This window comes from Harpia harpyja, chromosome 19, assembly GCF_026419915.1.
Source record: "Harpia harpyja isolate bHarHar1 chromosome 19, bHarHar1 primary haplotype, whole genome shotgun sequence".
Classification (NCBI taxonomy): Eukaryota; Metazoa; Chordata; class Aves; order Accipitriformes; family Accipitridae; genus Harpia; species Harpia harpyja.
Genome location: NC_068958.1, coordinates 16,871,561 through 16,892,272, shown reverse-complemented (window position 1 = coordinate 16,892,272; position 20,712 = coordinate 16,871,561). Strand labels below are relative to the sequence as shown.

Below are 20,712 nucleotides of genomic sequence, written 5' to 3'. Positions count from 1 at the left end.
GTCCCAAGGGTGGATGAGATAGCCTGAAGCGGAGGTGATGGACATCCCTGGCCCCTGGGCAGAACCCAGCACCTTGGTGGGCCAAAAGCACCAGGTGCTGGGTGTTAGGGCTGCTGGGGGTGTCGAGGAGAAAAGCACCACCCAGGACAGCATCAGCAAGTAATACAGGGAGCAGGAGGGACAGGGCTTGCTACAAGCAGAAGGGGCTGGCAGTGGAGGGCACTGACCGATGCTGGTAAGCGGACCCTTCCCGACCAGCGCCATGGGGAGGGCAGGGGGTGAGGGCAGGTCCTGCTGGTCGTCCGACTCAGGGAGCCCACTGCTGATGGCATGCGAATGGCGCCGCTCCTTGGCCTCCTCCTGGGAGTGGAGCTGGTACCTGGGGAGCAGAGCAGAGACAGGCATGGTGAGGTAGACCAGCACCATCCTAGCTCCTGCTTGCTGTACTGCAGCCCAGCCTCCCTGGCATGGAGGGCACCGCCAGCCCCCCACGGAAAGCTTCACATGCCTGCCTGCCCACCCTCCTTCACCAGTGCCATCCAAAAGTCATTCGGGCTCTTTTACCTCAACCCTTTCTTGGGCAGCGTGTTCCTGTCGCGGTTGGCACTGGAAGGGAAGGAAAGATCAGTGACATTCCTGCACGGACAAGGGAAGGTGCCATGGGGGTTGAGCTGCGGGAACAGGGAGCTTTTCCCCAGAAATGTAGCAGGAAGAGCCTCTGAAGCAGGCAAAGGTCATGGCAGGACGGCAGGGATGGATCTGAGCCCACAGAGGTGCCCCAGCAGCCCCATGCCCTCTCTCCAGCCATACCTGTCCAGATGTGCGAGCCGGGGGCTCCCACTCCAGCCCAGATCCCCTGCCTCTTCCTCCTCCTCCTCCTCCTCCGTGCTGGCAGGGGGTGCAGCAGCAGGGGTGGGGGTGGTGGTGCTGCCCCCTGAAAAGGCACTGGGCAGGCTCATGGGCATCTGCAGGGACTCCATGCTGCGGTGCAGGCCTGAGAGCTTGGGGTACATCCTGCCCTCCTTGGGGACACTGAAGCCACCCATGAGCTCCAGGCCCTGGGAGAAGCTGGCTGAGTTGATGTTGAGTATGGGGGCAGGACTGGGGCTGAAGCAGGGCGCAAGGTGCCCACCAGCTGGGTGTAAGTCCTGCAGCTTGGCAGTGTGTGGGGGATGGAGCTCACTGGAGGAGGGCAAGTCCAGGCTGTTGGAGTTGACCTTGTCCAAGTTTGCCAGCGAGGGAGGCTTCACATAGGTCTTGGCAGCCGCTCTGGAGAGGGGAAAACAGGTAAGGAAGCAGGTGAGACCTGGGTACTTGGCATAGCTGGGCACTGAGCACAGCCGTGCCAGGCACCTGCTGCCCTCGGAGGTGGAAGGATCATACCTGAGAGGCGTGGGGGGCAGCTCGGCCACCTTGGCCGCTGGTGGGAGGTTGGCCTGGGCTTTCGGGGTGCTCTCAGGTGAGCTGACGCTCTTCAGCGTCCCACACTCAGAGTCAAGCGCCACCGCCTTGGCTTTGGCCTTCTCCTTCTCACGGTCCGTCTGGTTCACGGGGGCTGGCGTGCCGCGGCCAGCACTGATCTTGGATGGCTCTTTGAGCCGCGACACCGAGATGCTGCCCTGCTTGGTGCTCAGCAGACTGGGATCAATGCTGCTGCTGACTGGCCGGTTTGCGCCGCGGCCACCGGTCACACTCATGGAGCTGGACTTGGCCGGCCGGGGCAGGCTGCGGTACTGGATATTGGAACGAGCCCCTGGGGCCAGGAAGCCAGGCTCAGCTGCATTGGAGACATCCAGGCTTGTTTTTCTCCCGCTGACCGGCTTGACAGGGATGCCGGAGCTCTTCTGGATCTTGCCGAGCGTGGCCGAGCCCCCAGCCTGCATGACAGTGGCTGTGCCAGTGGCAGGAGCTGGTTTCTTATAGCCGAAGGAGCTGGAGGCCGAGGGGCGTGTGAGACCCGACGGTGGCTTCTTGGCATCAGCAACACGGTCACGGCCAGCATCGGAGGAGGAGCGCTGCAGGCCTGTGCTCTTCACAGATAGCTTGCTCTTGTCGGTGGCTTTGGTCTCAGGCTTGCCTGGTAGGCAGGGAAGGATGGGTTAGTGTCCCAGGAGGCTTTGGGGACATTTGGGTGTGAACTAGCCCAGACAGGACAGTGGCATCACAGAAGCAGGGATGTGATGGAGAAGAAGGGACATGCCACCATCCCAGGAGTTGGGGCAGACCCACAGCCAGGCCCCTGCTGCACCCAGCTAGCCTCCAGCCTGGTGCGTGGCCACGAGACCATGGGGCAGGCACAGCCCTAGGCAAGCAGGGCCTAGCATGGGGCCAGACCCACAACCTGCCTGCAGGGATGCACAGCCCTGCCACCCCTTCCAGCCCATGTCCAGCTGCCAGGTCCGAGTGCAGCCACAGTGCATCCTGTGGCCCAGATGCTCAGGGGAGGCCCATGAAGGTGCCACCCAATCCTCTCCCCATCAGAGGAGCTGAACCCTGCCTGAATTGGGTCTCACCTGCCACTTTGAGGGTGCTCTGAGCCGTGTGGGTGATGGGGGAGGTCACGGCCACTGGAGGAGTCTTGCCCTTCTTGAGGGAGCCCGGGGTGCCCAGGCTGACAGGCTTCTTCAGCTCACCACCCTTGGGCCCCTCCTCGCCACCCTCTGAGGGCTCCCGCCGCCACTTGGAGGAGCCATGCTCCATCTTGAGGCTGCTGCTGTCGTAGTCCAGCTTCTTGGGTGCCTTGTCCTCACCCTCACAGTACCAGCTCAGCCCACTCTCTGCCAGCGAGCGCTTCTCGGAGTCCGTGCGCAGCTGTGGGCAGAGTGGAGTCAGGGGCGCTCCTGGCACCCACTTCAAACCCATCCCTAAGGAGCACCAGCCAGCTGGGAGAGGGATGAAGCAGACACCCTGTGCCATGCCTCAGTTTCCCCACGCCAGCACCCTCCATCCCCTCCTTCCCATACAGGCAGTGGCACCAAGCCGGGACCAGTGCCAGGAAGGGTTTGGGTGCCACAGGCACCTACCGCTATGGTCGAGTTCCTGCGTGAGGCAGTGGGGGTGGAGGGCAGGGAGTTGAGCGAGGAGCTGGCGTTGAACTCCTCCGAGCTGAGGTTGTCAGAGGCATCGCTGAGGCCGCTGCTGATGGAGCTGCTCTCATCCCAGCTGCAAGGGCAGAGACAGAGTCAGACCCCCCTGCCCAGCCCCAGCTCTGCCCGGCAGATCCTGCCACCCGTGGGATTTCCCTGCTCCAGGCTGCCAGGGCACAAACCTCAGTTCCCAGTAGCACCTGCTGCAGGGTCACAGCAGGGAGCTGGCACTCAGTGGCCACGGCTGGCTCCAGCCCAGTCTGGCACAGGCTTGGTGCCCCGCCGGCACACAAAGCCCCAGTGACCCTGTGTGTCCCTGTTAAGGCCCCTGTGGGGTTTTTTGGGGGAGGGAGGGTACCTGCGCAGCACAGGGAGGCCAGCACCCATGCAGGCAGAGCTGGCAGCACCGCAGTCAGCACCAAGACCCCTGTGATCTGCCCCACCGAGAGGGTCAGGAGGATTGCCGGAAAGGGCAGGGACCAGCTGGAGTAAACAAACCAGCCGCCCCGCGGCATCCACCCTTCCTTGGGTGGCTCCCACCCACCACCTCGCTGCACCCTGCTCCCCCCTCTCCAGCACCCTGCATCCACAGCAGGCACAGGCAGCAGCTATGGGCACCGCTGCTATGCCAGGGCGGCTGCTCCATGCCGGGGGCTCAGCGGACCATGCACAAGCCCATCTGCAGGGCTGTCAGTCAGTGCCACGCCGGGGCGGCAGCTGCCTGCACACCCCATGGTCTTCGCTGGCTCTGCAGCACAGGGCTGTGCCCGTGGCGATCCGGCACAGATGGGTACAGAGCATTTTCCAGCAGGATGAGCATGGCCCCTTTCAGGTCAGCAGGTGAGTAGGTCAGCAAGGCCCCGCAGGCTCTGAAGGGGCTGTGGGAGGCTGGGGGTGACAAGCAGCAGCATAGGAGAGGGGAGCAGAGCTCGGGGCTGACGCCAGCCCCAGTCCCTGCCAGAGATGCCCATTCCCCAACACTGGGCCACAGAGGTGCAGGAGGAGCCCAGCAACTGGTGAAGCCACTTAGCATCACCCAAGTGACACTGTGACCGTGGCTGAGCTGGGGACAAGACAGCATGGCCTGGCAGAGGAGAGGGTGCCTGCTGGGTGCCTCTGCCAACTGGGGTGCCAGGGCACAAGCAACAGCCACCACCATCCCCTCCACAAAGCCCACACCCCAGGACAGAGTAACACAGGCAGCTCCCCTCCAACCGGCCCTGTGTACCCTGCTCTTCCTAGACATCGGGAATTGGCCAGAGCCAGTATGGACACAGTCCCCTTCATCCCCACAGTAGCTTTTGGGACAGAGTCCCACAGGCACTGCTGCCCAGGAAGGGATTTAATTATGACCACGTGCCTGGGATGTACTGCTGGGCTGCCCAGCTCCAAGCAACTCCCACAGCCAGCCCCTGTGCTGGGGGTGACTTCTCACCGGGACAGAAATCCCCAACCCAGAGTACGAAGTAAAGCTCCTCTCCCAGGCTGGCATCACCCTCACAGCAGGCAGCGCTGGGAGCGAGGCAGAGCTTTGGTGAGCTATGTCCTGTGAGCACATGGCTGTGACCAAATGTGGTGCTGGGTCTCTTCAGCTTGGCTTTCATGGCCTGGCAGGGCAAACCCCAAATGCTCTCTCAGCCTTGCACGAGAAGCTCCTGCTGCCCTGGCCCCAGGCATCTCAGAAGCCCTGGTGAAACACGCACAGGGTCAGGGGCTGAACTGGGGCATGAGGTGACCCCAGATCCTCCTTAGCAAACCCATGCCAAGGAAGGGCAACACAGAAGGTCACAGGTGATATCCCAAAAGCACTCAAGACATGGGGTGAGGCCTGGGAGCCAGCTGCCCACTGTGGGGTATCTCTGGCTCTCTTATAGGGCACATGGCTGGCACACTGAAGGGTCCCCAAAACTGACATGCATACGCTGTAGCTGGCACAGCAAGGAAAGTCTCAACTCAGGCTGCACTGCAGCACCGACTGCCCCTCGGCAAACACAAACTCTCAGAGCACGGCCAAGCCCTGGCACCCCGGTCCGTGCCGGCCGAGGCCACACGACTGCCCTCCGCAGACCCCAAACGGGGCGGGGGGAGCAACCATGCCGCAGCGTCACGCTGGGGGCAAAACTCAATTCCTGCTTTGTGCTCCAGCCCCTCCATCTTACGCAGAGCAACTCCCCACCTCCCTTCAGCCGGCACCGCACCAAACCCACCCTGAAGGCAGCGATGCGCCGGGACGCCCGCAAGCCCTGCATCCCTCTGCCCACGACAGCTCCCAGGGAAGGGATGCTCAAGGACAGCGGCGGCAGCGAGGCGGGGGCTGCGGCAGCGTGACCGTCCTGCCGCGCTCGCCGGCACCGGCCGGGCGTGCGGGAACCCACCACCGGCCAGAAAGGTCCCGACACGGCCCCGGTGATGCACACCCCGACCCCGACCCGAGGAGGTGGCTGCGCCCCGGAGGGAGCAGGGCATGGACCTGACCCGCGGCCGCGGTGCGAGGGAGCCGCGTGGAGATGCTCCGCTCCCCGCCCAGCCCAGCCCAGCCCCACCCCACTTCAGAGCCCCCCCCCCCCGGTCGGACATAGAGCCCGGCAGCCCCGGAGCCCGCCCCGCCCCGCCCCGGCGGGGTCAGCTCCGCCGGCCGGGGGTACCGGAGCCCCTGGAACCCCGCGGGGGCTCGGCCCGGCCGCGCTGCAGGTGCGAAGCGGGGGCCAGGGCGGGTGGGGGGGGGGGGGGGGGGGAGCTCGTCCCGCTCCCCGGCTCGGGGGAGCCGCCCCGATGCTGCGGTGGCAGGCGCGGCCGCGCTGCCCGGGTCCCCCCTTCCCCCCCGCGGCGCGGCCGAGACAAAGCACCGCCCGCGGTGCGGCCCCGGGGCGCGGGGCTTTGTCTGCCGGGGCCGGGCTCCGGCCGCCCGCCCGCAGCGTGCGCGCCCCGCCCCGCCCGGCGCCGGTACCGGTAGCGGTGCCGGTGCGGTGCCCGTGCCCGCACGGTACCTGCTGGCCAGGCGCGGGGCGCGGCGCGGCCTCCCTGCCCGCAGCATGGTGCTGCCCGCGGCCGCGCCGGGGGCGGGCGGGAGGGGCGGCGGCGGGACCGCCCCGCGCTGCCCGCGCCTTAAAGCGGCAGCGGCCCCGGCCCGGCTTCCCCCCGCCGCTGCCCATCAGCCCCGCCCCGACCGCCCCCCCCCCCACCCCCCCACCCGCCGGGATGGGCCCGGGGTCCCGGCTCCCAGCCCCGCCGGTCCCGGTGCCCCCCCCAGCCCACAGCCCCGCGGCCATGTCCCCACAGCCCGCTCCAGTGCCCCCCAGTCCAGCCCATGACCCCCCACCCCTGTCCCTGCTGCCCCCCAGCCTCAGCCCAGCATCCCCCCAGTCTCAGCCCGGGGCCCCCCAGCTGCCCCCAAGCCCTCCCTCACGTCCCCACAGGCAACACCAGTGCCCCCCAGTCCGGCCCACAACGTGGCACCAGTGCCCCACAGGCCATCCCTCAGCCTGGCCCCAGCGCCCCCCAAACCCCCCCAGTCCCCCTCCGCGAAGGCACCACCTCCCGCCGTGGGTCCCTCGGGGAGCCGGACAGCGGCACCCAGCAGGCTCAGCTCCTGCGAGGGCACCCGCGCCTGCACCGCTCTGCGCTTCATCGGCCAAAAAGCCTATATTTGTCCTTTTTTCTCTCTCTCTCACATCAGAGCAGTGACACCAAGGACACCTTTGCCAGCCCGGCAGCGGCAGGCAGAGAGGGTTAACTGCAGCCTTGGCAAAACAGACCCAGTCCCTGCGGGCTGGGAAATAAGTAATTCCTTCCTCACGCCTTCCTCGGCAAAGCAACGGCAACGCCTCTTGGCTCCCTCCTTGCCGCGCAGCCCCATCGCTCAGCTGCACGGTGCTTGCCCCGGCAAGGCGAGGTGCTGTGGCACGGCACGGCAGGGAGGGCCAGGGATGCAAGACTTCGGTGCCCAACCATCCCCGTCCCCCCCAGTCTGACCCTGCCTGCGCCCACCATCCCCACAGCGGCTCTCGGCCCTTGGCCGGAGCTCACGGCTGGGAGGCCAGTGGTGACACCGCCTCGGCGTGGTGTGGTACCTCCCGCAGGCAGCCAGCCCTGCTGTGGGGTGATGGCCTCAATGTCGGTGCGCGCCAATGGGTGCGGCGGCACAGCCTGTCCAGCATCGCATCCCCGTGGTCCCTCCGGCCTGGCATGACGCCGGACACAGTCCCCTCCCTCCCCTTCTCCTGGCTAGCTGCCTCGGCCCCACTATGGCCAGCTCGGGCAGCGCTCGGAGGAGCAGCTCTGGCTTTCACTGGGCCCAAATCTGGATTCAAGGCATCCAGGGTGGCAGGGGGAGTCAGCCTGGCACAGCGGCCCCCAGGAAAGGCAGCTTCGACCCTGCCAGAGCCAGGACTATGATGCGAGATGATGGCAGAGAATCAGTCAGCCACAGCAGCCCCACCGGCGCTGGCACCAGCACTGGCACAGACGCCTTCGCAGAGGAGCACCCCCAGCCCATTGCTGTTGGAGCTGGAGGGTTCGAAGTCTCCCTGCTTCACCTGTCTCGCACCAGCACAGACACCCACCTGCATGCCAGACGGACCCGCTGGCACCAGCCAGGGCTCCCGGCACTTGTGTCCCTGCCAGGCTGGTGCTGCCGAATCCCCACCGCCTGCCTGAAGTCCACCCTGGACTGAAGCGAGCCCCTCTTGGTCTGCCCTGGCCCCTTCCTCCTGCTCTACTGTAGTTGCTGCAGGGAAGGAAATATGGGGCTTTCGCTGGGGGGTCCCCACACCCCACATCAGTGGGTCACTGGTACTGAGGGGGCTCTGTGGACATGCCACCAGCGTCCCCCATCACAGCCTCGTGCTGCTCTGGCAGGACCAGTGGGGAAAGTGCGGGCACAGCCAGGGCTCTTCCCTCCCTCCCTCCCCTTCTCTGCCACTTAATGGGGCAGAAAAACCAATTAGCTTCATAAATCACGTGGGACTCCCCGCAGGCATGGGAGTGGGCAGGGGTGGCTCTGCTTCCCCCTCACATTCACCTCAGGAACCGCCTCATGGCATCACAACACCCATAACCCCCTCCTAGACTCCCTTAGGATCCCCACAGCCCCCTGCACATCCCCCATGCCCCTTTAACTGCCCCAAGCCCCCTCCCGTACTCTTTGAGAACCCTACAGACTCACTTAGGACCCCCAGATTCCTCTAAGTTCTCCCCAACCCCCCTAAATGCCTGTGTACCCTCCAGGACCCCCTCCAAACCCCCAGGTACACCCCCAGATAGCACCAGCCCCATGCCACAGGCCAGGCTACCCTGACCCCAGGTGCTTCCCACTTGCATTTTGGGTACTGGGATCTGGCACCCTTCACCGAAGACACGCTCAGAGGAACAGGGGTCTGCAGAGACCTTGCAGATGGGGAAACTGAGGCAGGGAAGGGGGTCTGACTTGCCCAAGCTCACCCAGCAGAAGAGGAGGATCAGCACCACATCCCAGCAGTTGGTCTTGTCCCCTATTCTCCAGGCAGCACTGCCTCTGGTCCCCAGCTCCCCAGGTCCCTGAGGGGTGCAGAGGACCCCCACTCGTGGGTCCCTGGGGCATGTGTGGCCCCCGCGAGGGGGGACCCGTGGCCAGGCTGCACCTCTGCTCCAGCTCTGCACCGCCAACCGCAGTAATAACAGGGTCCGATTTCCCCAAGGCAGCGAGGCCGATGCCGTGGGGGTGTCAGCCAGCGCTCGCCTGCCCACAGCAATGAGATCAGCCACGGACCCCAACTACACGCCTGGCCGCCATGCCAGCAGGGCTGCTGAACTCAGCTGGCCCCGCTGCAGGGGGGGCACAATGCAGGGCCACCCCTCTGACCCGCCCCCCCCGAGCGACGGAAACCCCAGAGGAAATGTCCCCATGCGGGGATCTCCGGCTGTTTTGGGAAGGGTGACACACGACGCCTCACTCAGGGCCGCCGCGGCAGCACAGGGGGCTGCAGCGGCCACATGAGGCAGTAGGAGAGTCCCAGGGCAGCGCCGGGGTGGGGGAGCGGTGTGACTCAGCCCGCTTGCGAAATTCCTATTTTTCCCATTGTCTGGACAAGCTGGTGGCCTCGGACACCTCCACCCGCAGTGGCCCGGTCCCTTCGCAGGCAGCAGGGTGGCACGTGGCAAAGCCAGGTCTTGAGCTCCCTGGGTGGCAAGCGGGTGGGCAGTCAGGTTTGGGGGGGCAGATCCCCCCGAGCAGCTCTCCACAGGGCATGCGGGGTCCAGCCCTGGGGTCGGCTCTGCTCCGTGTCCGCGCCCAGCCCCACCAATGAGCGGCGGAGGCCAGCAGCTTCCCAAATCCTGGGTGTGCACTGACCCCTGGGTGCCCTGCATCCCTCGAGCCCTGCAACCCCCGGGGATCCCCTTCCCAAAACGCCCCGTGTGGCCACAGCCACAGCAGCCCGGCCCGGGCAGCCCCAGAGGCCGAGGGTCAGGGCTGGGCACCTCAAGCCAAACCCCAAAATAAAGAGCCGTCTGGAACACAGCACAGAAGAAGGGCGCTTCGATGGTGGCGGTGCCCAGCGGGGTTTTGGGGCCCCTTTCTGGGACCATCCCCCATCCCCAGCTGGAGGGAGGAACCCCACCGAGCCCCGGCACACGGCGCAGTGCAGCAAATATTTATCCAACACCACTTCCCCGGCCGCTCCCCCGCCTCCCCCCCGGCCAGCCGGGCTGGGGCCCTGCACACACGCCGGGCCACGTGCAGGGCCACGGCCGTGCCCCACGGGATGTCCCCGCTGAGAAATGACTTCACGGGTTTGCCGGGATGGTGGTGAGGGGTCAGGCCAGACCGGCCAAAGCCGAGTGAGGGGTGTTCGACGGAAGGGAGCAGAGCGCCAGCGCCAATCCTGCTCGGAGCAGAAGAGGAGGGCGGCCGCTCCCCTGCCGCTCTTGGGGAGCTGAGCCAAACATCTGCTCCCGCCTCCGGGCTGTGCTGAGCTCAAGTAGCTGTGAGGAAGCCGGAGCCAGGCCAGCCGGAGCGCAGCGGGTGCCAGCTCGAGAGCATCCCTCCCGGGGCGGTGCTGCTGGCAGCCCCCAACCCCGCTGGAGGGGGCCATGGGCTCTGTAGCACCTGGCTGCCAGCAGCACCCTCGCGGTGGCATGGGACGGTGCCCGGGGTGTACTGTGAGCTGGACACACGTGCCGATGCCTGAGCTGCGTTGCGCAGTGCCCCACAAAGGCTGCTGCCATGGCTCCATTTCATGCTCATGAACAGTCAGGGTGGTACCCGGCTCACAGGGGTGCAGATGCTGCCACCACTGTGGTGGGATGCAATGCTACCTCCCTTTCCACCCCCAACAGAAAACAAGGCCCAGAAGGACACCCCCAAATCACAGCAGTCCCGGGGTCACACAAGGACTTCCCCAGGGTTCTGAAAGCCCCAGGGGATGTGCACAGCCTTGGGGATTGGCTCCAGAGCGATGCCTGCACGCCCAAGGACCTGCAGCGCACACAAACCATCAGCGCTCCCACAGCCACCGCAGCGAGAAGGTGCTGACTCAGCAGCCAGCCCTGGTCGCTCCCTCTCCGCTCTCCTGGCCCTGTGCATGAAAATGGCAGGATCAGGCCCAGCAGCACCCGTGCTCTGCCAGAGGGCAGGATGAGTCCAGCCTGGGCGTCCCCATGGGATTCTGCTACCACAGAGTATTTGAGCAGCTCCAAGGATGGAGCCAGCTTTTCCCAATTTTTCCCTGGGGACCTCACCTGGGAAGCTGTCCATCCCACAAGCACCATCTCTGGGCGCACAGCTGAGCTGAGGTTTCGTGTCCCCATAGGTCACCTTGTGTACCAGAGCCAGCCAGCCTCCTCCTCCTCTGCACCCCGCAAACCCCACCGAGAGCGGCTCTGCCCTGCCACAACCCAGGCATGCCCTGCCCTGACCCGCTTGCAGCCAGCAGGGTGGACCAAGGGAAACTGAGGTACAGCCAAGGCCACACAGCAGGTCCCTTCAACCCCCAGCCGGTGCCCAGTGCTGTCCTGCAGCATGAGGCGCACCACAGGGAAGTGCTCAGACCCTGCTAAGCCCTTGGCACTGGGCGCTGTGGCCTGATGGAGCCCTCCAGGGACATCCAGAGCACCCCAGCACCCTCGCGGCAGCATCACCGTTTGTGGGGAAGAGGCTGGGGAACAGGCTGGGTGATGAAGCGTCTGACAAAAGGAGGGTGGTGGAAAGGACGACATCACACACGCTGCTCTCCAAGCCCAGGAGATGTGGCGGAGCGGGGCAAAGCAGGGACGAGCCGACACTCTTGTCAAGCCCTCAGCCCGGAATCCTACCCTGCATGGGAGGAGGGAAGCCCCATGGTCCCAGGCAGGCAGGGCTGGGAGCCAGCACACCCCTCCAGCTCCCGACCGCAGCAAAGCCCCGCAGCACCCCGCTTGCTCCTCACCATGTCCCGGATGGCCCCAGGGAACACCCAGGGGTGATGCACGCTCACCCGCTCCTGCGCCAGCACCCAGGACCCGCCAGAGCTGCTCACATCAGGTCCCTGAGCACACACAGCACGGGGGGAGACGCACCAACACGCAGCCACATGCCGGGGAAACGGCAGCTCCACGTGGAGAAGGTGGCATCGCTTGGACATGCAGGATGTGGCCCAGACGAAACCAGGCAAAACCCAGCTTGAACATCCCCACTCGGATGTCCTCCGCCTCCTCTGCTGCTGCCTGATTCACATGCAGGTCTGCACATGAAGGCACCCACACTGGTGCATCGCAGCCCCAGCGCCACGCTGCGGCTGTACAGCCACAGAGGTCCCTTGGCAGTGGGTGGCCACACGTTGGTGGACCTCCCAGTGGGGTGACCTCCAGGGTCCAGGAAACATCCCCAGGCTGGCCAGGGTGGGAAAGCGTTACCAGCAGCAACGCACCCATCCAAGGACTGGCATCAGGGGCAGGGAACAGCAAGGGGCACACTGAGCAGTGGTGGGTGGAAACCTGAGTCAACAGCAGCCAAGGAAGAGAGCAAAGGTTTTTCAGTGCCAGAGAAACAGCCCAGGGGTTGGTGCTGTCCCTGCCTGCGCCCTGCCCAGGCCCCAAGGATAGGCAGGACAGGGTAGGAGAGCAGCACCATCCCAGCAGATGCTGCCATGTTAAGCAGAGCTCACTGCCTGTGCCAGGCCCTTCAGACACCATGGTGCCGGCAGCAGTGCGGGTGCATCCCAGCAGGGCTGTTCCCAGCCCGGGCTGTGCCGGGTCCCCACCAGCTAAGGGCTGCCATGCTACAGAGCACAAGGAGGATACGGCGACACCAGGAACAAAAGAAGGGCCTTGCTGCCAAACAGGGAGGGCAAAGCCAGAGCTTTGCACACCCCAAAACCAGCAGCAGGTTGCTGGTGGAGGGGAGCCACAAGTGCCAGCCCGACAGACGCAGGCAGGCAGGCACAACCAGGCAAGCAACTAGGATGCCAGCACATTCAGCTGATACAGAAACGCTTCTGGGGGCTGGGGTGTCCCCAGCTAATCCCTGCTCTCACCATCAGACCTGATCATCCCACCCTCTCTCTGAGCTGGGCCCTGGGACCCCCACTGCCTTCTCAGCTGGGCTTACCCCAGTCACCACCCTGCCGAATTCACCCCAATACTCCACGGACAGTTCCCATGCCCCGGCCGTGCCTCACCTACCTCGACCCTCTCTCCTTCCAGGCTGCTTCCCCAGCGAGCCATGGGGATACCAGGTCCCATCAGACAGCCCTGCACATCCACCGCGTCCTCTAAGCTAGCTCTGACCTACTGCCCTACAAGCCTGGGTGTGCGCCGGCGCGGTGCAGGGAGGCACTGGCCCGGCGGCCCGGGCTCGGGGGCTGATGGCCCCATCTGCAGCACTCGGCTCCTGCCCGGTGCATTAGCGGCACGGGGAGACGGGGCCTGGGGCGGTATTTGCTTTCTAGGTCAGAGCCAGCGGAGGAAGCTGGATGTGGGGCTGTGCTGGATGAGTGCTCTCGGCCGGCAAGGCAGCTCCTTGCCCCGGATGGCTATGGGAGGAGGGGATGCCCCTGCTCCCCTGCCCTGGTTCTGCACTCAGAGCCCAGGCTCCTGGGCAGGGCACTCCGGTGTCCCCCAGCACCCGGCCAGGGACATCCCTTGGGGACAGAGGCCCTGCCATGCTGCCTGCTCTGGGGGAGCCCCTCCTGAGTGCTGCTGTGGGGCCATGGGGGATGGAGCTGCGACTAGGTCACTGCACGGCCCCACGTGCCAGCAACATCCTGGCAACGTGGCAGATCTCCAGGACATGTCCCTGTGGATAAGAGGATCCTGCGCTGCCCCGGCTGCCCTCCTGCCCCCATCCCTGGGGAGGGGTACCCAGCACAGAGCACCCAGTCTGTCTCTGGACCCATTGGACTGGAGATTTCTCTCAGGGCAAATCCAGGGCATCACGCTGGGGACCCTGTGCAGGAATAGGGATTGTGGCACCTCACCCTGGCGGTGCCAGCTCAGCTCACTGTGGTGCTGAAAGCCTCACCCGCGCTGGGGGACTGTGGTGTTGCCAGGGCCTCGCGGAAGGCTCAGCTGTGCAGGGCTCCATCCCCAAAGCCTGGCCCTTCCCAGGAGGAAAAGCGGACCCTGCCTGGGTCAGTGTGCAGGGCTGAGCCCAGGGAGCGTCCTGCCGGGGCTGACCCTGCCCACGCTCTGCCTGCTCAGTGGCTGATGGAGACGAACTGATGCTCTGGCTCACCCCTCCCGGCACTGCCTCCGCAGCCAAGGGCACCCCAAGGTTATCTGCCTGCACGAGCAGCTCTGAGGCAAGACAAGGAGGGAGGCAGGCAGCAGTGGAGCCCTTCATCCCCACAGCCAGACTCGCTGGGACCCCAGCCATCCAGGGCAGCCCAATGCCACCCCATTGCCCATCACACCCCACAGTTCAGTGGCCGGTGGCAGAAGGTGGTGACGTGCCACCTCTGTCTGCTAAGCGATGGGTTACGGTCCACAGAAGGGGTCCATACTAAGCCAGCACAAGGCACCCCTGTTCACAAGCACAAGGCAGCCCCCCAAGGTCACCCCACGTGTCCGTGGGGAGGACGGGCCTGACGCCTGTGGTGCTGCGGACACTCTCACCCCCAAGATGGAGCATGCAGGGGCAGAGGCCAGCACAAGCACCCCTCGGTGTGTCTCCTCTAACTGTAACATGTGCCTCCAGGCCATGTCTGGGGAGCATTGGCCCCCAGGATGGGTGTGAAGCCATGGGGTGTGCTCTATACTGCAATGAGCTGACGTGACTACAGCCACCCCAGGAGGGCTGCAGCAGCACTGTCAGGCCAAATACCTCCTCCTGCTCTGGGACAACTCAAATGCCGGAGTTATTTATTTTCTCGTGTGCTGAAACAGGAAACCTCCAACATGCTGAAACCCTGGACCCTTGCCAGAGCCAGGGGCACCTCAACAGCACAGCAGGAGCTGGACACATCTGGAAAGAAAGTGCAAGCCCTGGGCATGCTGGGTTGTGCCCCCCTGCCAGGAGATGTCCCTTGCCCTGTGGGTGGAAGGACAGAGGCCGACGGGGTTCCCAGAAGGAGGGGACCCCACTCAGCAGCGCACCCTGCTCCACCATCGTGCCACCCATCGGCAATGACACTTCAGTGCTTGGTTCTTGCTGGGGTGCTGAGACCTGACCCAGCCCGTCCCACCACGGGCCACCAGCACTCCCAGCTGGACACAGGACATCCCCACAGTCAGAGGCAGCAGCTCAGACCCACTGGTGTAAGCTGGGAGAAAGCTTCTGAAAGCAGCAGTATTGACCCCAGCAGGGCTTTGGCTCAGGGCTCCTGCAGCGACACACCATGTGCTTTTCTCAGCCCCCTGCTCTGGGAACACCCAGATCAAGCTGGACACTTCCCACACGCTGGGAGAGCAGCACGCCCCAGCTCAGGGGCTCAGCGGCCCTGAGAGGCCCCAGCTGGCCCAGCACCACCAGTACTGCAAGGGCTACACTGCCTCACCAGTGGGAAAGCAACTCCTGGGATGCAGGGACATGATCCACCTGGCCAGACTGGCCGTGATCTATGTGCTCTTTCATCCATCTCTGCTGTGCCTGGTGCCCCTCCACCATCAGCCGAACAGGAGGTGGTGAAACCTCAAGGAGAGCCCCAGTCCGGGCACGAGCCCTGGCGCAGGCACTTACCCTGTGGTGATGTCGTCATCTTCTGTCAGCGTCTTCCCCATCAGATCGCTGTCGCTCATGTAGCCTGACTTCAGCTCCACATCATCGGTGTCCAGTGCCTCAACCAGCTCCAGGCGGGAGATGTGGCTCAGCTTGCTGGGACTGCGCATGGGCATGGTGTGCGAGTAGTGTGCCCGCTCACCGTGCATGTACCAGCTGGGGGTGCCCTCAGAGCGGCAGGTCCCCCCGACTGACGGCGCGTCCCCTGCCTGCAGGCGCGGGCTTGACTGCCCATAGCGCCAGGACAGCGGGGAGGAGCGGTTGGACAGGCTGGAGACACTCCGGGGGTTGGCTTCATCGCTGTCGTAGCAGGTCATCTCCAGGGAGCTGTGAGGATGGGGTGCATGTGGGGTTAGGGCAGGGCATGGTGGCCAGCAGAGGTCTGCGCCCTGCCTCACTCCCCCAGAAATGGGGCTGCAAGTGCTTAGAAAACAAAACTGCCCATTTTGAGGTAGCCATACAAGGCCAGAGGCTTCCAGGAGTGTGCGTGCAGGGACACTGTCTGTCCTGGACCCCCTCCATCTCGGCTGGCAGGGGATGGTCCCCTCCTTCCCTAGCTGGTGCCGGCACAGCGTCCCACACTCCAGGATGCACTGGGACATCCATACCACCAGCACCCACTGGTGTCTGGTGGTGCTCATTTCTCCCCAGGGACTGTGGAGCAGGACATGGGGTGTGATGGGGAGGTCTGTGCCTCCCTACAGCCCCAACCACCCCACACAGGCCCCATCCACCCACCTCCGTGGGAGTGGCACCAGGGCTGGCTGCAAACACGCCGAGATGGGCTGCCCAGCCCCATGGGGCTGCCTGCAAGTGTGCTGCTTTCCAGCCAGCCCAGAGCCCACGAGTGCATCAGGAACAGGGAGTTCAGTTACTCCCCGCACCCCTCAGGGTGTATTTTGGGCAAACAGCATGTCGGGGAGTGATGTTGAGGCTAAATTTAGACACCAAAAATGATTACTTCTTGGAGCAGCTACTTGGGAACCCACAGCCCTCAACTTGGCTCCAAACATTACTATCAGCAAGCTATTCCCTAGCTTGGATTAAACGTTCCTGCAGGAACACCAAAAGCCAAACCCCGGCTGCAGTATTGAATTTAAAACAGGGAACTACATAAAAAACTAGGAAGTTTTTTAAAGCGGAACTAAAAGGGTTTAGTTTTTGTCAGCAGCACAAAGGCTATTTAAGGATGTTCTGCCGGTGGCTCAGAGCAGATGCAAACCACGTCTCCAAGCAGGACAAGCCCCTGAGGAAGCTCATGCGGCCCTGCAGCCAGGTGCAAAGGCTGCCAGAAGTACGATGACATCTTTCAGGAACGAAGTTGTGTCCCAGCAAGGAAACAGCAAAGGCTGAGCCCCCAGCCGCTGCACAGAAGAATACAGTGAGAACAAGAGAAATTTGAGGAATAGTTTGTGGGAGGAATAAAGAGACAGCCCAAAGCGGCTACAGGGATACCGGCGATGCAGGGCACATCCAGAGGACTGTGGATGACATCTCTATCGGACACACTTGCAGGAAGCATTCCTGAGAGCAGAATTAGTGGCTATGTGTGTAATTACAACATACCGGGAAAGAGCTGACACAGCTTTGGTAAAGGAAAATCTGGCTCACAAGCGTGGTGGAGCTCCTGGAGGGATGCAGGGAGCACACTGCCAAGGCTGCTGCAGGCTACCAGAAGGTGGTGGATGAGTGCCCTCACCAGAGGCAGATTAAGCTTCCAAATAAACTCAGCTACGATGGGATAAGAGGGAAGATCCTCACATATTTAAGAACCACTTACGGGACAGAACACAGGGGAAGGCACCCCTGGGCTATCAATAGTCATTTTTCTCTGTGGCAGGGATATGGCTGAGGCCTCCGCCACGCGATGTACTCATAACTCATCAAGAAAAGGAAATGATAGCAAAGAGTCAAAACCTACTAGCAACACTAATTTAATCACCTATAATATCCTCACCCTATTTCCCTATGACTGGGGCTGATGGAGGATTTGCAAAGGAGCTGAGTGCTGGGGTAAGAAGGCAGCAGGTGAAGTTTCACACAGATGAATGCAAAGTGAACACAGGACAAACACGAAGTGAACACAAAGCAGCCCTGACTGAGCGTGAGCAGCACCAGGCTGTGAACAAGCTCCTATGCCGAGCAAAACGATGGCAGAGCTGTAATGGATAATGCCAGGAAATGGCCAACTCGGGGAATATTGCTGCAGCCCCATGCAAATCCCACTGCCCCAGCAATCTGCTGCGTCCGGCTCAGAAAAGATCTGCAAAATGCAGCCAAGGACAAGCAAGGTCTAGGCAAGCTTCTGGGTTAGGAACAGCTAAATCAAGCGGGCTGGTTCATCGTCAATGAAGCTGATAGAGGGGCGACACAGGGAAGGTCTGTAATGATGAGTGGTGGGTGAAGCGGGGGTAGAAGCTGCTGCTTTTTGCCTCTTCCAACACAAAAACGAGGATCGAGGGAGACCACGAGGTGGCAATAAACACCAGGAGAAGGATGTTCGCCACATCCTCAGCCTTCCCGACTCGCAGACACCCGACACGGTCTCTCTGCAAAGCCCAGGCTTCATAACGCGGCTGCACCAGCGGGGTGGGGGCCGGGAGGGTGCCCTGGGGGGATGCCCCCTCCCCACCCGCTGCTCCCGGCCCGCTGCTGGCAGGGTCCGGGCCCTTCAGCCCCGATAAGGAGCCACGCAGGAGGCTGGAGCTGCCACGCTGACCCCGAGCGCATCCGGAGCAGAGCCGTAACCCTGCAATGGTCTCAACTGAGAGATGCGGGGGACACACAGGTAGTCCCAGGCATGTGTCAGAGAGACCTCTGAACACAGGTGGACACTCTGCTCTGGTTCACCGCCCAGCAGTCACCCTTTCCCCAGCCCCACCGTCCCCCCAGCCCCAGCTGCAACCCTGGGGTGCTACCAGCCCCAATCTGGGCAGGGTACCCGACCTCTGCCCGTGGACTGCCAGACATTTGGTCAGCTCTGTCTGAGGGTTTCTCCATCATCACCCCTACACAGAGTAGAGAAACTGAGTCATGGATGGGGATGGAGCCAGTGGTCCAAACCCGGGCAGGTGCAGGGGATACCTTCACCTCTGGTTGTCCATACGGGGACACCCAACCATCGGGAACAGACCTCACCCCCTGCCTGGAGTCTGGGGGCAACCAGCTCCCCTTGGTGCTACCACCACCCATCCCCACTGCCCCAGAGCATGTGAGGCAGCGTTGGACCCAGAGCACTGCTAGGGATGGAGCTCTGCCACAGCCCTGTGCATGACACCCCACAGATTTGGGGGTATCTCTCCAAGCCCCCATGCATAGGGTCCCCAGGCCAGAGGCCACAGCTTGCTCCCTCCCACCAACATCGCCCTTGCTCGAAGCAGAGCCGCTTCCCAGCCGCCCCAACCTCCCTTGCTGCCCCAGGAAGGACACTGGTTGCGGGGAAGGGGTGGTGGGGGTCCGGTGTTGGGGTCTCACCTGTGAGACACCTGAGAGCCCCTCAGGCTGGACATGGTCTCCTCCAGGTTCTGCCGAAGGTCCAGCACATTTTGCACTGTCCTCTTCCTCTGGGACTCAGGGTCTGTGGAGAGACAAGGCAGCAGCTTTAAAGGGATGAATGGCTCCTGAGACCCTCTACCCGCAGCTGTGCTCCTCCCAGCTCCTTCCCACACCCCTCTGCCACAGCTGTGCCCCCCAGCTCTCACTTTGCCAGCTGGGAAGGGACAGGGCAGGGCTCGCACCAGGTTCAAGCTGCACCACCACAAAATGCCGCCCCCAAGGGTGCTGTGGCCATGATGGGGATGTCTGCTCCAGGAAGGATGAGCTGGGCAGTGGCCAGCAGGGCCAGGGGGACCAAGTGGGACCACGGGACCCACGCATGTGACAGGAGACCACCTACAGTCAGGCAACCCCGAAGCACTGTGACCCTGCTCCATGGGGCCACACAGGAGCACTTGCCCCGGAAGAACATCCCCAAACCTGCCCCTGTGTCCCCCAGGCTCTGGAGCTGCTTTGGCCTGGCGACACAGGTGCTGCAGCAGCACCACCCAGCATGCAGCCAGCAGAAGCTGAGATGTCAGGGAACAGCGCAAGTCGAGCCCCACTCCTTGTGCCCAGGGAGAGGTTGCTGCTGCTGCAGGCTGGAGCAGCCAGCAAGACCAAGCCCCCCACAGGCGCAACCTGGGGCTGGAAACCCTGAGCTCCAGCTGCCCTGGGGCTTCTCCAGGCGTGTACCCCCACAGCACTGGCGTGCATGCACACACGCAGGTATGCACCCCCCAGCCTGCACGTGTGGACATGCATGCACCTGCACTACAACCAGTTGTGCATGCATATCCACACACACATGTAAATGCATCTGCAAACACAGAGGCACACCTGCACACGCAAGCTTGTGCACCTCCCTCCCCCCAAGACATCCATACACATGAATGCGCACATATGTGTGCATACACACACACAGAGGAGGGGGGGTCAGTCCTGGCACAGCCCTGGCAGCGCTGCCGAGCTCGGCTCCAGCCCCCCACGCCCCTGACCCGCTCGTGTGCATCCCCAGTGGCTAACAGCCGTGCCACCGCGGCTTTGATCCCCGATTTCAAGCCTTTCAGCCACAGCTTGCCATTGAACCGCATTGACAGCGGGCGCCGGGGATGCTGGACATGGCTCCTCCTAATGTAACGTGGCAACCAGCACTTCGGGATTTGCAACGGCACTGTGTAAGCTGCAGTGATGCAGGGACCGGGGGGGACACCACTGGCACACACCCCGGCAAGCTCCCTGCAACAGCATGGCCACATGTCCAGCACAGGAGCAGGGCTTGTGTCCCATTGTCCCCATCACATACCAACCGTGCCACCAGACATGCCACAGGCAGCACCCATGGGTGATGCTGCCCCCTCCCGAGGCTCTGCTCGCCCACTGGCCCAGGCAGGAGCACCTCAAACCGGTGAAGCGGCACCGATTTACGCATGACCCTGGAAGGTGGTGACAAGCGGTAACAGCCCCGATGAGACAGGTTAAATCAAGCAGGTTAAAGCCAGTTGTAGATGAGGGTAAGAGGGTTGGTGAGCCCACAGGGCACCCAATGCAGCCGGCACACGCCGTTGCGTAAGAATACCCAGTCCTGTGTGTGTCCGATCACCCTGGTCCAGCTCCCAGAACAAGGCTTAGCAGGAGGCAAGTCATGAACTCGTGATTAAATCTTTGTTGTGGCCTGTGCATGTTGGAGGACTTAATCAAAGGCACAGAACATCCAACCGGTGCCCCAGAGCCACAGGATGGGGATGTGCAGGCAGCAAGGGCAGAGGGATGGAGGGCTGGAGCAGAGGGGCTGCGCACATGGAGCTGGAGTGCAGAGGAGGCTCGAGGGGCCCTTGGTGCTGGAGGATGGCACCCACTCTGCTCTGCGGCTGGAGACAAAGGGACTCTGTGCCCCTCTGGTGGGGCAGGTGGAAAGGGCCA

General features: G+C 63.4%; 2 protein-coding genes across 3 annotated transcripts in view; both read right to left on the bottom strand.

Moving 5' to 3' along the window:
• Nucleotides 1-20,712, bottom strand: part of CSRP1 (cysteine and glycine rich protein 1) — a 256,472-nt gene that overhangs the window by 191,414 nt on the left and 44,346 nt on the right. The gene's annotated exons all lie outside the window — the stretch shown is intronic.
• The window catches only part of NAV1 (neuron navigator 1), a 67,057-nt gene that overhangs the window by 13,463 nt on the left and 32,882 nt on the right, over nt 1-20,712 (bottom strand). For both annotated transcript variants that reach the window (XM_052814960.1, XM_052814961.1), the window contains exons 5-12: nt 18,730-18,832; nt 15,217-15,582; nt 3,024-3,162; nt 2,514-2,811; nt 1,384-2,077; nt 811-1,269; nt 565-606; nt 228-379 (exon numbers count right to left, since the gene is read on the bottom strand). In XM_052814960.1, the coding sequence (XP_052670920.1) occupies nt 228-379; nt 565-606; nt 811-1,269; nt 1,384-2,077; nt 2,514-2,811; nt 3,024-3,162; nt 15,217-15,582; nt 18,730-18,832 (2,253 nt within the window). The remainder of the gene's footprint in view (nt 1-227; nt 380-564; nt 607-810; nt 1,270-1,383; nt 2,078-2,513; nt 2,812-3,023; nt 3,163-15,216; nt 15,583-18,729; nt 18,833-20,712) is intronic.